A 17,481-nucleotide genomic window follows, 5' to 3' on the forward strand; every position below is an offset into this window, starting at 1 on the left:
GACGTTTTTTAGAAAAAAAATCGTGTGTATGTAGATGGGAACTTAGACGTCCAGAGGTAGTTTTGGATGGTTAAAAAAATCGTATTGAAAAAATTCTAAAGAAAGAAAACCAAAAAATCATTCTTTAAATTCTAGTCCAAAAAGAAGTATTGTTTTTTAAAATTAAAAATGCAAAATTAAATCATTAGCAAAAAGTCAATTTACATTAAGTATATTAAATTTTTACTTTGATTTCGCACTTTATTTATTAATTTGATTAATTAACACCATGTTCATAATTGAGCGATTCAAATATTTTTTAAAATTAAGTTAGATTTGAATAATTGTTTATTAATTTTGACCAATTCTAAGTTAATAATAATTTTCTAATACACATTTTAGATTCTTTACTTTGCATGAGTAAAGAATATGCATTTATGCGAGAGAACAAGCTATTAAATTAATTAAATTTTGTCCGATCTGTACTTCAAAAAACTAGAAAAAATATACATATATATACATGAAATATGTATTTAAAAATTCAATATTTTACGTTATGAGTTTTTAATTTTGGATACAATAAACTCAATTTATTAGATTACTGGTATTAGAATGAAATACAAGAATACAGAAGATTATTTCTTTGTAAAAAGCCATCATAAGTCAAGTTACTTTTTGGAATGGATAAACCAAGGTAAATTAATTTTGAAACCGACTAAGTCAAAAACTAAAAAATCTTTAAGCTATATTTTTGGATTTATAAAATAATTTTTTTTTGTGAATATATTGTATTATTTTATTATTTATTATTATTATAAGAGTTCAAATTTTAGGAATGCAAAGTAATGTTTTTACAATTTATTTCTTATATGGTAAATCTTTGTGATATTACAATAATTGTTTATTTCCTATTAGTACCTTAAAATTTTTCTGTTTTTTAATTTAAATATATTTATGCATATTTGAGTATCATTTAATTACTTAAAAGTGAAGTAAAAGTAATTTAGTAAGGCCAAGTGATTTCTATTCTTTCAATTAGTGTTTTTGTTTAAAAAATGAGCTTTTGTTTATTAATCTGTAGTACTGAAAGTTGCAATAAATATGTTGATTAATGTTACCAAGAAAATGGTAGCAATTAAAAATTCGCTTAAGATGCGTGCTTTTTGTTTGTCATTTCGGCATTTACAATATCGCTAAAAAATAAAAAAAAATATAATCACTTTAAGTAGAATAAAATAGTATAATATGCATATAATAGTATAATATCGCTTTAAGTATAAAATACTATAATAATATGCATATCAAAGTAAACAATCCGAAGATTACTTTAAATATAAATGCAAACCCAACAATCGTTTGTAAGATTAATGATGAAATAATCAGAGTCATAATTAAAACATAAGTTTTAGAGTTTGAATTGTACGCCATTAAAAATCTTAATTGATTTGCATTTGCCGTTAATAACGCTACATCCATCATTCCTAAAATGCAAAAATGTTTAAAAAATTATTAATTTTTACAAATCTAACAATTTTATTTCAATTTAAGGAAATGTCATATAGACCTTCGGCAGTTGCTTTTTTAGATGCAAATTGATTTGATTCCTTTTTTCCATCAACAGAATCTAGCGAACATTGAGCCTCAACATCAACACGAACAATATCTTCTTCTTCAATTATATCTTCACTCTTTAAGTCATTATATTCCTGATCTTCATTGATTTTGGTCGATACTGTTATGTCAGGAATAAAAGAATTTCGGGGTTTTATTGCCGTTCTGATATTTTCTTGTATTTCCATTAAAAGTTGAATATTTTCTTTTCTCTATAATTCCATTTGCGATATGTTACAAAGTAATTTCAATAAACGTTTATCAAAGTTGAACCTAAAAATACAACTAGAAAAATTTAAAGTGTTTTTAGAATTATTAACGACGTTTCCATAAATGTAATTTCATTTCTGTTTGTGTTATCTGCGATTGTGGTTATGCTATGCAATAATTTCATAACGCCGTACAATAATACGGTTTTATGTGGCTTTGATTAATATATCAAATTTCAAATTTCTTCTTACTTTGTGTATTTACTTTAAGAAAGTTTTAGATAAAGATTTGATAGTGAAGAATCAAATAATTACATTTAAATTTTTATTTTTTGTCTTTCTCAAGTTAGCTACTTGAATATTGTGGAGAAACTCATATAAAATTCAAATAAATATTTTTACCGACCGTATTGTGTAAGCAATAGGTAGGTTATGTGATGGCAACAAGTTTTGCATATCGGGTTTTCGGTGGGAATGCACTTCTCCATACTTCCCTACTAGTATAAGTAAACTATTTTTAGCAACCTGTCGGTCCGTCGGTCTGTCGGTCTGTCGGTCTGTGTGAGCACGCGTGTATCTCAAGTTCTACTGAACCGATTTTGATGAAATTTTATATGTAAATTTATTTCCACCATGGCACGGATTGATCAACTTTTGGGATATATCAGGGCTCGGGAACTGCACTTTTTAGCGGTCCTATTTTACATTTTTGAACATTTTGAAGAAAGTATTCAATCGATTTACTTGAAATTTCATATATAAGCTTTCCTCGACCGTCCGCAAAAATTCCTAACTAAAAATTGGAAGAAATCAGGCACCAGCAACTGGACGTTTACTACGGGCCAAATATACGTTTTTTCGTATATAAAGAGAAATAATTGACCGATTTCATTGAAATTTAATATTTCAATTCCTCGTATTAAAACAATGAACATATAAATTTTTTGGAAAGATCAGGGCTCGAAAACTGATTTGCGGGCCGATTTTACATTTTTCACCATATATACGGAACGAGTTGATGGAATTTCTTGAAATTTAATATTTGAGTTCTGGTTAACTGGCGAGCATTTCTGAGAATTCCGGTAGCACAAAGCGAAACTCTACTAAGAGCCAAATTTACATTTTTCTAGGTATGTTAACTATAAGCTTACTAATGTCCTAAAAATTGGAAAGAAGTATTTAAAAGACGTTTTTATAATATTCTGTAACCCTTTCACTTAACTAGGCAATATACAATGCGGTCGGTTATGTGCTGACCACATCAGATATTTTATAATATAACTTTAATTAACAGTATAACAAGAAGTTGATGTGACCTGTACATAACTCATCTAATGTGGTCATTTTGAAATATGTGAGAAAGACTCCAATTTTGCGTTTGAGTTCTACATTGAATTAAATTTCCAAAGGAACGCATTGATTATTTCTACTATGTTTGAGCGAAGTTGAAAATTTGGTCCTAATAGAAGTTAACCTGGGTTTCTAAAACTATTTCTAAGATTGCATATATTTAGGATGAACGGTTTATGCAGTTTTTGAAATAAAGAAAAAATTTATTTAAAGAGTACATAATGCTCGATTTTAAGGTTAATTGCGTGAACTTAGAAAAATAATTATATTTTTTAATGTCATAGAATTTACCGTTACCTTTCTGCGTTTGTAGAAATTTGAAAAAGCTTGTGATTTCGGAAATATAAGGCGTCAAAAATTCAAATTTTACAAATTTCAAGAGAGATAACTTGAGAGGGGGTGGAGATAAAAAGAAAATTTCTTCTAACGAAATGAAAAATTTGTTAGTGCCTAAAAGCTACTTAAATTTCAGGCTCCCACATTCTGGGGTCTAGAAGAAAAATAATTTTAAAAATTGGAAAAAAACGGATTTTATGTAACGGTAAAGGGGAGGAGATAGATAAAAATTATGAAATAAAATTTCAGTTTTCTATTTTCAAGCGTGTAGAAGTTTTGTAAACAGACACACGGACAGGCGGACGGACGGACGGACGGACGGACGGACTTTTTTTCAAAATTTTTTTGGAAAAGTGCTAAAAACTAATTAATTTGCATTTCCATTTCTTTTTTCTTTTTCTTCTAAATTTTTTCTGTTTATACTTTTTTCTTTCTTAACATTTATATTTAGTTCCTAAAATTTTTAATAAATTCACTTAAATTGCTACCATCTTTTATTTTCCTGGGTAAAGAGTTATATAATTTAATTGCGCTACAATTTGATAGCTATAGTGTAATAATTATGTACATAATTTTCCCTACTTCCTAAGTTTAATTTCGATTTAAGGTTATTATTTAAAATAGTATTTAAATATTTACATTTTTCAAAATATATTAATTGATTAATATGTGTTTCATCAGTTATTTTACACACTAATTTGGTACTAGTTTTGTGGCTTAGTTTGAATAAAGTTTTCAAGGCTTTGTTTGATATAATTCCCATTTGATATAAGTCGAATTTAGAACAGTGATTTCAGCTACATTAATTATATTTAATTCTAGATAAGAAATGTCCTAGATATCTAATTCTGGATAAGATATGCAGATACTTAGCTTATTTTCCTGATATTCAATAAATAAATTATTATTTTCATTTTTATAGAAAGTGCCCCTTCTTAGTTTAAGATGAGAATTCAAAATTTCAATAACACTATGTAATTATATTTATGAGTAGCATGTTTGGGGGGCACCCGTCTCCGTTGTTTATGGAATCGAATCGAAAGTCAAATTTTTTAAGTAATTTTTTTTTTCTGATTATTTAATCGGTTTTTTCAAATTACTACACATATATACTTTGAATAATTCAGTAATTTAGGAAACAAAAATACATTGTAATCAAAAAAGACAAATCTCTATAACAGGTGAAATCCTTAAATTTAAAGAAAATAAATTATTAAAAAGTTTTAAATTTTTTTCTTCGAAACAAATTAAACTTATCTTTCAAGTTATTCAACTTTAAAAAAAAGTTGATATTTTAAAAAATTTTCACATTGGAATAAGGTTATTATTTTTATGCTTACCGTTGATCACGGACTGATTCATTTAAACTCAACGTGTCAAAATATGAATGGATATACATTACGTGCATAAATATGCAATTTAATTTAGAAAGAAAAATTCAAAATTAGATTAGGTAACAAGCAGTAACCAGCAGTAGCCAATCAATTAGTAATAATTTTAAATGATTAGGAACTTGACGTCTTGGCATTGTAACTATAAGTGAAACATATTCTTCTACAGTAATTTGGTTCCCAATTGATTACATGGTTTCTTTTAAATCACTGACGGATTTTGCGGGTCGGATTCTTAGTTCCTCTTTCATGTTAGCCCATAGAGACTCTATGGGGGTGACATTGAGACTACTGGAGGGCCACGAAAGTAAGGGAATATTGTGTTGTGCCATTGTTTTTACTTTTGGATGTATGGCATGTAGCGCCGTCTTGTTTAAAAAAGTAGTTAGTGTTACATCTTTGCCACGTTAATGGTAATAAGATGGTAATATATTTTGATACTTTTGTGAGTTCACGTAGTACTGTTGAGATCTTTCTCACAAAAGGTTCTACACTCCTGACTTGATTTTTAAATTATTGAAAAACACTTTCTTGAATATTATCATACTCTCTTAAACTTGGCTTAATTATGTATATTTAATTTACCTACATAATGATTCACTTACACATTAATAATTTAGTTTAATTTCGAAAAATGAATTAACTGTAAAATTCATTTTTCTCTCAACATAATATGTATAAATGATTTGAAATTCTATACTTATATTCTATTCTATATATGGTCACAGTGCAGTTAAGTTGATTTAAAATAAACATGTGTTTTCTTTTTAAGTTTAAAATAAAATAATTATAAGTGTTTCAAGTTGAATATTAAAAATTAGTGAAATGTAATAATAATAATTATAAATTAATTAATAATTAAAAACTAAATTAATAATAAAGAACATTACAACTTAAAATAAAATCATTGCGATTTTTAATAAAATAAAAATATAAAATGGTCTTCTTGCCAAAATATAGCAGGAAGCCATATTGGTGACCCCGACTAAAAAACACGTGAAAAAAGACTAAAGTTAAAATTTATATGTTTTAAATATAAAAACTTTTATATATTTTAAAATAAGTTATAATATAAAATCTAATAAATAAAACGGAAATCACTAAATAATAATAATTAAAAGTTTAATGCAAAATTTATAAATATAATATTGCAATATAAAAAAAAGGATAACTAAACTAAATTTAAATTATAACTCTTACAACATTAATTAAAAATAAAAAATTTTAAAATAAAAATGTATAGTGGTTAAATAAAAACCCTTAGTTAAAAGTTTTACATGCAGACAATATTCATCATCATCAGTTAAAATTTTCATCATCATCACAATCATACACAATCATCCAATCATATATAATTTCAACTTGGACATTTGCATCATACATTCACAAGTCAACTTCAATCAAACAATTGCACATTCAACCATTCAACTATTCAATTGCGTTCAACAAATCATTCATCAACATTTTCAAGCGGAATTATCAATACTCATCCATCAATATACTCATCATCAATACTCATCCATCACTTCATCAACCAGAAAGCATCATCAATATTAAGATAAGTTCTATTAATTTCCTTATTTCTTACATTTCTAATTTTTAAAAAAAGAATAATTAAAATACATTTTTTTAAAAAAAAAAGTTTTTGTGTTTCAAAATTAAGAACAAAAATTAAAATTTCAAATAATTACATAGTAACATAAGTAAACTTAATAATTCACTAATTAACCAACCGAAATCATTACATTTTTTCTCTTTAATTAAACTTAAACTTAAATTAATTCAAAAATTTTTTTACTATATTAGATAATAAACTAAAATATTTTTTTTTAAAAAAAGCATGCATACATAAATACATAGCGCAAGATATATCGTATTTAATATATTAAATTTTAATGTGATTTTAATATAATTTTAATATCAAATTATGTACATTACATATAGTATATTTCATTTAAAATTTTGCAAAATTTAAAATATATTAAAAGTATATTATTTTCTTTAACATTTGTATGTATGTTTGTTTATTTTAAAAAAAAAAAAATTTTTTCTCAAAAATACACCTAGGTCAAAAAGACGTTTACCATCATAAAGACATACAATCATAATTTTTCAATTATAATTTTCGGTTTGTTAATTAATTTTTTTAATTAGTGATACAAATATGATTTTATTTAATTAAATAAATTTTAAAATAACATATACATTATAATTTTAACTTCTAAAAATTTAAAAATTTTTAATATTAATTTTCTAACAATATCTAAGGAAATAAAAAAATACATTATTAAATATAAATTACATCTTTAAAAATTTTTTTTACATATTCCCATGTAAGTACATACTTACATACGCATATATAGGAATTGTATTTAATGAATTTTAAATTTTTTTAATATCGAAATATTGAAACTTAATTTTTCAAATTTAACACGCATATATGTACATTGGGGTATGCACATATACATTGTAAAATTTAAGTGCATTGTGACCTTTCATATTGATATATTTTTTTTTTTTCTCTTACCTGAAGTGATCATACATTTATTTTTTTTTAATTTTTGGTGAATACAGTAAAACCATTTTTTTATTGAACGTTAATTTAATTAATGAATTTTAAGTAAAATATTATTATATTAAACAAGTGATCATACATTTATTTTTTTTTCATTTTTCGGTGAATACAGTAAAACTATTTTTTTATTGAACGCTAATTTAATTAATGAATTTTAAATGAAAATAATACTAAATTAAACCAAGTTTTTCTTACCATTTTAAAAAATTTTTTTTAAGTTTATGATTCGAAGATTCATATATTTTTATGAAATTATTTTGAGGAGATTCTTGAATTTGCAATAGCTATTTTTGCATCGATACTATTAGATTTTTATGATTTAATTATTTTACCATTTTATACACTTACCGACTTATTAAGTGTATACTGAGCCCTGTTAATACAATTCTTTTATTTTTAGAAGTATTAAAAATATTTATTTAATATCAAGGTTCAATTGAAAATTCTTCAATTTTTTTTCTTTTTTAACCTTTTCGTAGTTTAGATTACCGTTCCAAAAATTTTTTTTTTCATTTAAACATTTCATTTAATTTTGATACAAGTTTTTCTTTGTTTTAAATTTTGTATTTCATAAAATCAATTTAAATATGTCGAATGACGAAAAAATACCTATCAAACAGACCCATTCTACAAATCCTTTGATGCCTCCCGCTTCCGACCTTTTTCGGGCGAATCCTAGTGCTTTGGAGGAAGAAACAAATGCCGACTCAAACCCTTTCAGTCCTGCGACCGAGATAAAACACGAAGTAGACTCTGTGCGCGTTCGTTTACCCCCATTTTGGTCTGCCAACCCGGCGACCTGGTTCATTCAGGCGGAAGCGCAATTTACGGTTTATAGAATAACCAGTAGTGATACCAAATACTGTCTAACTGTGTCTGCATTACCTCCAGATACACTAGATTCCGTGATCGATATTTTAAATAATCCACCAAGTTCGCAGCCGTATGAAACTCTAAAAGGGGCTCTCATGGAAAGACATTCGCTTTCCGAAATTAAAAAATTGGAATCTCTCCTGGATCGAGAAGATATCGGTGATCGTAGGCCATCCGAAGTCTTTAGGTCCATGCGGATGCTAGCGGGTAGCTCATTTAATGAAAGTATTATCAGAAACTTGTGGCTTCGTCGTTTACCGCGCAACATTTACATCACCTTACTGGCCGTGTGTGATAAGCCTATGAATGAGCTCACTTCTTTAGCAGATAAAATATATGAGGCTTCTCAATCCGCGCTTTTAAATGCAGTTTCGAAAACGAGCGCTAGCTCTCCAGTTTCGGGTCAACTCACCGACACTTCGTCCAATTTGGAAAATCGTTTGTCGAGGATTGAAGAAATGTTAGCAAAACTCAATACGGGATCAACTTTTCGAAGCCGTTCTAGAAGTCGGAATTCCAGTCGAAATAGGTCCGCCTCTGGACAACCCTTGTGTTGGTACCACAAAAAATTCGGGCGCGACGCGCTGAAATGTGTAGGACGATGTAGATTTTCCGCATCCTTTCATAGGGCGAACGCTACTTCCACAAAAACGAACTCCCCAAACTAAAGCGCCCCGTTATTGTTGCGGCTAATAACGGGAATTACTCTTCACGCCGCTTATTCGTAAGAGACGTTAACAACGACATTTTATTTCTTGTCGACACGGGCGCTGACGTCTCTGTTATACCAAATCGGGGAAACATTGGATGTAAAAATCGGCCTTCGGACTTCTTGCTTTCTGCTGCAAACGGCACTCCTATACAAACTTACGGTACTAAACTACTTCAACTAAACATCGGATTGCGCAGGCAATTTTCACACGCTTTTATCATCGCGTCAGTAGGTAGACCTATAATAGGGGCAGATTTTTTGGAACGTTTCGGGCTATTGGTCGATCTTAAGAACAAGAGATTGGTAGATCCAAGCACAAATATGTCGGTTGAGGTTTCGCAAGCTAATGTGGACGTTGTTACACCTTTGCATTACGTCGTGGAAAGTGAATACGGCGAAATTCTTAAAAATTATCCAACCCTTACTCAGGATTCAGATTATTCCGCACCTGTTAAACATTCGGTCGTTCATCACATCGTAACCAAGGGACAACTTCCTTTTTCCTCTCCACGTAGACTTGATTCAGTGCGTCATAAAACGGCTAAAACAGAATTCGAATATATGGTCAGCATTGGGATATGTAGACCTTCTTCGTCATCCGTTTCGTCGCCACTCCATATGGTTAAGAAGAAAAATAACGTCGATTGGCGGCCGTGCGGCGATTACCGGCGTCTGAACGCGGTCACGGTGCCAGATCGTTACCCTATTCCTCACATTCAAAACTTTTCCATGAATTTATTTGGCAAGCGTATCTTTTCAAAAATCGATCTTGTTAGAGCATATCACTTGATCCCGGTTTCCCAAGACGACATGCATAAAACTGCAATAACTACTCCTTTCGGCATGTTCGAATTTAGTCGTATGCCTTTCGGACTTCGAAATGCCGCTCAAACCTTCCAACGATTTATGGACGAGGTCACTCGCGGCCTCGATTTCCTATTTGTATATATCGACGACATTTTGGTCGCCAGTTCTACTCCATCTGAGCATAAGCAACACCTGCAAATCCTTTTTAAGCGTCTGTCCGAATATGATATTAAGATTAACAGTTCTAAGTGTGTCTTCGGTGTTTCGGAATTGGATTTCTTGAGTCACAAGATTTCTAGTGCTGGTATATTTCCTTCACAGGATCGCGTAGAGGCGATAGTTAACTTCCCGGTACCTAATTCAGTCCGCCAAATACAACGGTTTATAGGTATGGTTAACTATTACCATCGGTTCGTACCCGATCTTGCTAAATTACTTTCTCCTATTTACACTCATCTCTCTGAGTTACTTAGGAGGCCAAAAACTGACAAAAACTTTAGTTGGCCTGAAAGTCTCAATGACGCGTTTACGGCAGTTAAGGACGCTCTTGCCAAGATCACTCTTTTGGCACACCCACTTTCGAATGGAACATTTAGTATCGCTACGGATGCTTCTGATATTGCCGTCGGCGCTGTTTTGCAGCAACAGCGTGATGACAACTGGGAACCACTCTCGTTCTTTTCGAGAAAACTCACCCCCGCCGAGCAAAAATATTCAGCTTTCGATCGCGAGCTACTTGCTATTTATTTAGCTATAAAACATTTTCGGTATTTCGTAGAAGGACGTGAATTTTCAATACTTACCGACCACAAACCTTTAGTAACGGCTCTTTTCACCAAAACCGAGCGAAGCCCGCGGCAAGCCAGGCACTTAGATTATATTTCGCAGTTCACGACTGATATACGTCACATTCGTGGTAGTGATAACGTTGTCGCTGATGGTTTATCGCGAATAGATAGTTTGGATTCTTCTTCCGGCAAATTCATTGTCGATCTTGGAAGGGTTTCCAAAGCTCAGGAGACTGACGAGGAGTTAAAGACCCTTCTATCTGACTCATCATCGAGCTTCAAACTTCAAAAAATTTCTCTTCCTGGTTTGGACGTGTATTGCGAGGTCTCTACCTCACGATATCGCCCTTATATTCCAAGCCCTTTGCGTCGCAGTATTTTCGAACACTTACATAGTTTTTCTCACCCGGGAATTCGCGCTTCGCGTAAGCTTGCAACAGATAAGTATTTTTGGCCGAGGATGAATGTTGACGTCGCGAAATGGACTAGAGCTTGTTTAGCTTGCCAAAGATCAAAAATTCAACGACACACAAAATCACAATTCGGGAAATTTGACCTACCTTCGGGCCGATTCGAGCATATCCATATGGATCTAGTAGGCCCTTTACCGATTTCCTGTGGCAATTCATACATCTTAACAATTGTCGATCGTTTTTCGCGATGGCCTGAGGCTTACCCTATCAGGGACATGACCGCGTCGACAGTCGCGCGCACTTTCGCTGAAAATTATATTCCGCGATTCGGAACCCCATCTAGAATAACCACGGACCAGGGTTCACAATTTGAATCTAAGTTATTTGCAGAACTAACGAGTTTATTCGGTATTCAAAAGATCCACACGACCCCTTACCATCCTCAGTCGAACGGAATGGTAGAACGGTTTCACCGACAACTTAAATCCGCATTACGTGCCCGTGGTAACACGGTTCATTGGAGTTCCGAGCTCCCAATCGTGCTTTTAGGATTTCGGGCCGCAATTAAGGAAGATTTGGGATGCTCCCCGGCAGAAATGGTATACGGACAAAATCTCCGTTTACCTGGTGAGATTTTTGTCGACGAAAAACCAAATGTTAACGACTGCGACACTGTCATAACGCGGCTTCGCGAAACTATGCGTAATCTAATTCCAGCGGCACCGAGGGAAACCGAACAAAAAGTTTTCATTCCAAAGGATTTACATAATTGTCAACACGTTTTCGTTCGGGTTGATAAAGTAAAAACGGGATTAACACCTCCTTATGACGGACCATTCAGGGTCATTAGAAGATTTAGAAAACATTTTGTGATAGATATTAACGGACGAAATTCTTCTATTTCAATTGACCGTTTGAAGCCTGCATTTAGCATTTTGGCTTCAGAATCAAATAGTCACAAGGGTCCACGTCACGTTGAGTTTAAATAATTATTGGAGATGGATAAATTTTTCTTACCTTTATCATTTTTTTTTACTTTTAATTTTCATATTTCATACTACAAATTTTAATTCGAATCATATTAAAATTTTTTTTATCTCATTTTAAATACGTTAAATCTCGGGGGAGGGTGATGTTGAGATCTTTCTCACAAAAGGTTCTACACTCCTGACTTGATTTTTAAATTATTGAAAAACACTTTCTTGAATATTATCATACTCTCTTAAACTTGGCTTAATTATGTATATTTAATTTACCTACATAATGATTCACTTACACATTAATAATTTAGTTTAATTTCGAAAAATGAATTAACTGTAAAATTCATTTTTCTCTCAACATAATATGTATAAATGATTTGAAATTCTATACTTATATTCTATTCTATATATGGTCACAGTGCAGTTAAGTTGATTTAAAATAAACATGTGTTTTCTTTTTAAGTTTAAAATAAAATAATTATAAGTGTTTCAAGTTGAATATTAAAAATTAGTGAAATGTAATAATAATAATTATAAATTAATTAATAATTAAAAACTAAATTAATAATAAAGAACATTACAACTTAAAATAAAATCATTGCGATTTTTAATAAAATAAAAATATAAAATGGTCTTCTTGCCAAAATATAGCAGGAAGCCATAGTACCATCCACAAAGTGTAGATTATAATCATTACCTTTGTTGGAAATTTAGCTTTAAGCAATTTTCGTTGTAAACCTCAGTAGGTGTACGAGGAAATCACTTTCTTGCATTTCCTACACAAACTTCAAATGTGAATTCGTTACTCCAAATTACAGAATGCCACTGTGAATTAGTCCAATTTACTCGTATGTGCGTTTTATACCAATCCAGGCGACGTTTTCTTGTTTATTGGAAGTAGAGGCAATTTTTTTTCTTTTCCCTACGTAAAGATATCATTTTTTGCAAATAGTTTATAAAGCAAAAATTTTTATTGAAATGTTTACCTTATAAAATTTATGCCCGAGTTTCTTGATATGTCGTAAAGTAGTTGAGCGAGCAAAATTGTGTATGAAAGTTTCTTTCCACTCACTTATAATTTAAACTGTTGTCTGTCCGCGTTTTTTTTAATTATTGATTCTAATAAGCGCAGATATCTTGGAGTTACCAAAGAACGACATGTTTTCTTTGTGTTTCAATTTTTTTTAAAAAAAATTTATGAAGTCTGGCACGGTAGACCGCCGTATATTTGAAAATTTAGAAATATTTCGGCCCAAAATATTATTTTTATGCAACGCAATAATAAATTTTATCACTACGGCATATTAATGGATTGTATTAGTACTAAGTGGTTTACCACGAGCTATAATTTCATTTTTAATGAAATAATTAATCTTACTTACATAAAAGACAAATCGCAACGCTGTAGTTTCATAACAAAGTTCCAAAACACAAAAACAAATAATAATTGTAACGGTACTAATAACTCCCCTTAAATAAAACCAGCTTTGTACTGCGGTCGAACTAGTATGGCTCATAATATATGTGGCCGAACTATTTTGAAGAAAATGCATAATTTTTCTAGTAGCATCATACATAATGCCTTTAAATATTATGTACGTTATTTTAAAGAAAAATGATTGATTTTTATTATGAAATAACTTTTGTTAGAAATTTTTTAACACAAGTATGAGAATTAATTATAATAATTGTGTTTTTCAAAGAAATCTTTAGGTGGCCGAATTATATGGAATCGAGTCGGACTAGCGTTCTGCAAAAAACATTCTTATTGCATGTGCAAGCAAGCACATGTAACGTCATATGCAAGTTATATTTATATATGTAAGTATAAAAACAAAACCAAAGCGATGAACAACAACGGCTTACTATTTCCGTTGTCAGCCTAGAGCAAAAATGAATCGGAAAAATTAAATGTTCGGTATTTCACTTCGCGTTCGTTTTTAGTATTTCGTCTATTGTGTTCGTTTGAAATTCCTTGAATGTTGCACTAGAGAAATTACGTTGCCTTTTAAAACGCAACAAGTCAACAAGACATTTGGTGTGATCACAATACATCTTCTTTTAAAGCAACGGTAAAAATTTGTTATGTGGAATATATCGTACATTAACCCACTTTTAGATTTTCAAAAAATATTTATTTGTTTTTTTTTTTGCAAATAATATTAGTTTATTAGTCATTATAATAACTGATCACTTAATTAGATATGCTAGCACTTAATACTATAATATGATATAAAGGTTTATAAGCGAATGTTGAACAGTAATTTAAAGAAATAATTATTACATTTTCATTTCATACAAAAACTTATTTGATACTTAAAATTAACATATATTGAAGAAAAATATGCATGGTTAATTTTAGAGGTGACATACATTAGTTCATTTCAAATAAAAATTAAATATTTTTCAATTTGGTTTTTAAGTAATCAAAAGTTTCACTTAATTGATTATTTAGTTTGTAGTATACTTATTTTCCTATCCAACAACATAAGTTTCGATTCCAGGTATTATCATTATCATTGCTTTTGAAATAAAAAAGTTTTGAAAATGTAAGTGGACTTAAGTTACTTTTAAAATGAACCATCCATATTCAGTTTAGGGGGCAGAAAGTCGTAGAAGCAAACCATTTTTCGGCTGAGTTTTCGATAGTAGACTACAACTTTGGCTGTAATACGTGTACCGACACTTTGAGACATATGTTAGAAAATGATACAATAGCCTATTTTTTTTGGTGACGTAATATAGCAGCTACATATATAAGACTTGTTAAAATTCAGAAAGTTAATTTAAAAATATATTTAGAATGTCCAAATAACTTCAAAAACATAGTCTGTCAGTTGTAATTCAAAAATGTTATGTTTGTATTAAAATGTTTTAAATGTTAAAAAATATTATTCTAAAACCAAATGGTTTCATTTATGATTAAATTTGTGTAATTACATTGTATAAAAAATTTAGAAACTCACAAATTGCTTAAAATATTTTGTGTCGTAGTTTTTTCTATTTTCAGTATTCACAAACCTCACAGATAATGGCTAAAGAAACTATTTGATAACACTCATTTAAAAAAATTGGGTGAGACGGTTGTCTTTGATTAAAATTTTATTCAACACCAAAGCAAGTATTTTATTCTTGTTAATTTACTATTCTCAAGTTTATATTCCGTGTATTTGGTCAAGCTTTATTCGTAACGAAAATTTAATCATAATTAAATAACTATCTGAATATCTTACGAAAGTTGTACTTTTCACTTCGGTGAAAAATTATTCATGGTAATTAACTACATATGTATATATGTAGTTAACATTTTTAGAATATACCAACATTCATCAAGTAATATCAATATTTGGTTAATTATGTATGCATTAAATTAGTTCAGTAATTGAGGATAATATTAATTTATTACTTCCAATGTCGAGACATGTTGTTATCTTCATTATGTTTAAAGAGGTTAAAGTGACTGCCCTTTAATTAAGCAGTATCAGTGAAATTATACCAACGAATAATTGTTAAACAATTTTTTATGATATCGAATTTTATCTCGAAAAATAAACATTTTATCTTTAATTATATGTATAATTTTATTAATTACCATATCTTGTATATGTATGTTTACAAGTAATTTCGCATAAGGTGGCAAATAATTTCAGTCATGAGTAGGTTGTTTTACAGGCGATTGATTGTTCGTTATTTTTTGCCAAACAATTAATTTCAATTTTAAATCAACTCATCAAAATTTGACAAAAATCCGGCCGCAAGAACAAGCACATAAAGACAAATGGAAGCACCTTAAGGATATAGAGATAGCTGACCCTGAATTCGGAAATCCAACAAAAATTGATCTTATATTGGGGTCAGATGTCATTGGTGAATTATTGATAAGGGGAATAACATAGTAAAATATATCTTACTATCCAATAGCCCAGAAAACAGTTTTTGGATGGATTTTAACTGGTCCTAGAGCAGTAAAAACCCCTAAAAACGTATTAATATGTGAAAGAAGATGAAGAATGCGAAGAAGTTTTTGAAGCACCTACTCAAGGTAATAAAGTAAGGGTTATTTATTGTTGGAATCCCATTCAGAGAAGACGATAAAGCCGCATTCCTAAAGAACGATAGTAAAAAAAGAGCAATCACATGCTAATTAAGTATGGAAAAACAGTTTTGCAAGGAATCAAAAACTTGGCGAAAGTTTCAAAGCATTTATACGAGAATATGGGAACTTAGACTATATGAAAAGATGTGAAATTGCGAACCAAGATGAATCATACTTTTTACCACATCATGCAGTTGTATTTGATGGATCCAGTTAGTCGCAAAACAATATAAATATCACTGATATCGTGAGGACAGGGCCTAAACTTCTACAAGATTTAACTTCTGTTATAACCCAATGGAGAAAACACAAGCATCTTTACAAAACAGACTAAATAAAAGAATAAATGTACCGCCAGACATCAATAAATCACGAAGACAGGAATATGCAAAAAATTGTCGGGAAATATTCACCAAATTATGCGATTCAAGAGTATACATTAAACATAGTAATCTATGGAATAGCTGCAGCTTCATATTTAACAATGAAAACTCCGCTAAAATTAAACAAACCTTCGTTGCCAACCATGTTAAAATCCTGCAATAATCACCGAAGAATATTTGGAATTATGTGATTTACAAGGCACTTCAACCAACACAGTTGGTGTTAAAAATAAGTTCCCATATGTCAACAAGAACATCGATCAACTATCTTTCCATTGAAAGCTATAAAAAACCATCGCCTTCTGTCACAGATGTTGCATTAATGCAAAATACCCAAAAGCAAGATTACTGAACAATTAACAACAACTGAGTTTATGGAGTAATCCATAATCGAGTTAGAAGAAACTGTCTATAACACAAAAATTAACTGTTAAATAAAAAGAAAATTACTATCTGTTAACAGCACGATACTGCAGCTTCGTCCATTTATATTAAGAATTCTTTAAGAATATTACTCTTATAATTTCAGTCTTGTAGAACACTAAAAGACCCTAATGAGATCTTTATAAGAACAAAAGAGCGCAGTTACTAGAGTTATTAATTTATGTGATGAGAGTTAAGCTCCAGCCATTAAAAGAGTTTTTAAAGTACATATATAACTCTCATACTAGTTTTGGTATATGAAAATAAATATTTATATTCAAAAACTTAATATCATATGGGAAATCAAAATAATTTTTTTGCCATGATTACAAATCAAAAAGTTTCTGGCATTAAAATTTTGTTGATAAAAGTTGATATTGTACTTCAAAAAAAAGCAACGCCAACTAAAAATAATTAAAATTTAAAAAATTTTTATGCAAATTTTTTAACCTTATAATATTTTATTTCTTTTTTTTTTTAAATAAATTTAAAAATTTAAGAATTGTTAGGCAAAAAAATAAATGTACTAATTTGAATAAACTCCAACTAAAGCTT

The 17,481-nt window shown here is 29.9% G+C and overlaps 1 protein-coding gene across 1 annotated transcript; it reads right to left on the reverse strand.

Moving 5' to 3' along the window:
• Nucleotides 1-906: 906 nt before the first annotated feature.
• Nucleotides 907-1,887, reverse strand: LOC129614957 (ninjurin-B). Its single transcript, XM_055529941.1, has 3 exons — nt 1,544-1,887; nt 1,306-1,460; nt 907-1,172 (listed from the first exon to the last, which is right to left on the reverse strand). Exons 1-3 carry the CDS (start codon nt 1,776-1,778, stop codon nt 1,050-1,052), a joined length of 513 nt encoding a protein of 170 aa, XP_055385916.1. The 5' UTR covers nt 1,779-1,887; the 3' UTR covers nt 907-1,049.
• Nucleotides 1,888-17,481: the final 15,594 nt, after the last annotated feature.

The sequence above is a fragment of the Condylostylus longicornis genome, unplaced genomic scaffold (genome assembly GCF_029603195.1).
Source record: "Condylostylus longicornis isolate FDR11 unplaced genomic scaffold, ASM2960319v2 ptg000130l, whole genome shotgun sequence".
In the NCBI taxonomy this organism is placed as follows: domain Eukaryota; kingdom Metazoa; phylum Arthropoda; class Insecta; order Diptera; family Dolichopodidae; genus Condylostylus; species Condylostylus longicornis.

Excerpts from the sequence above, each read along its gene's own strand:
- LOC129614957 (XM_055529941.1), bottom strand. The coding sequence starts at position 1,778 with ATGGAAATACAAGAAAATATCAGAACGGCAATAAAACCCCGAAATTCT. Across the intron at positions 1,461-1,543 it reads TAAAAAAGCAACTGCCGAAG|GAATGATGGATGTAGCGTTA; the intron begins GTCTATATGACA and ends TTTGCATTTTAG. Across the intron at positions 1,173-1,305 it reads GGTTTGCATTTATATTTAAA|CGATATTGTAAATGCCGAAA; the intron begins GTAATCTTCGGA and ends TTTATTTTTTAG.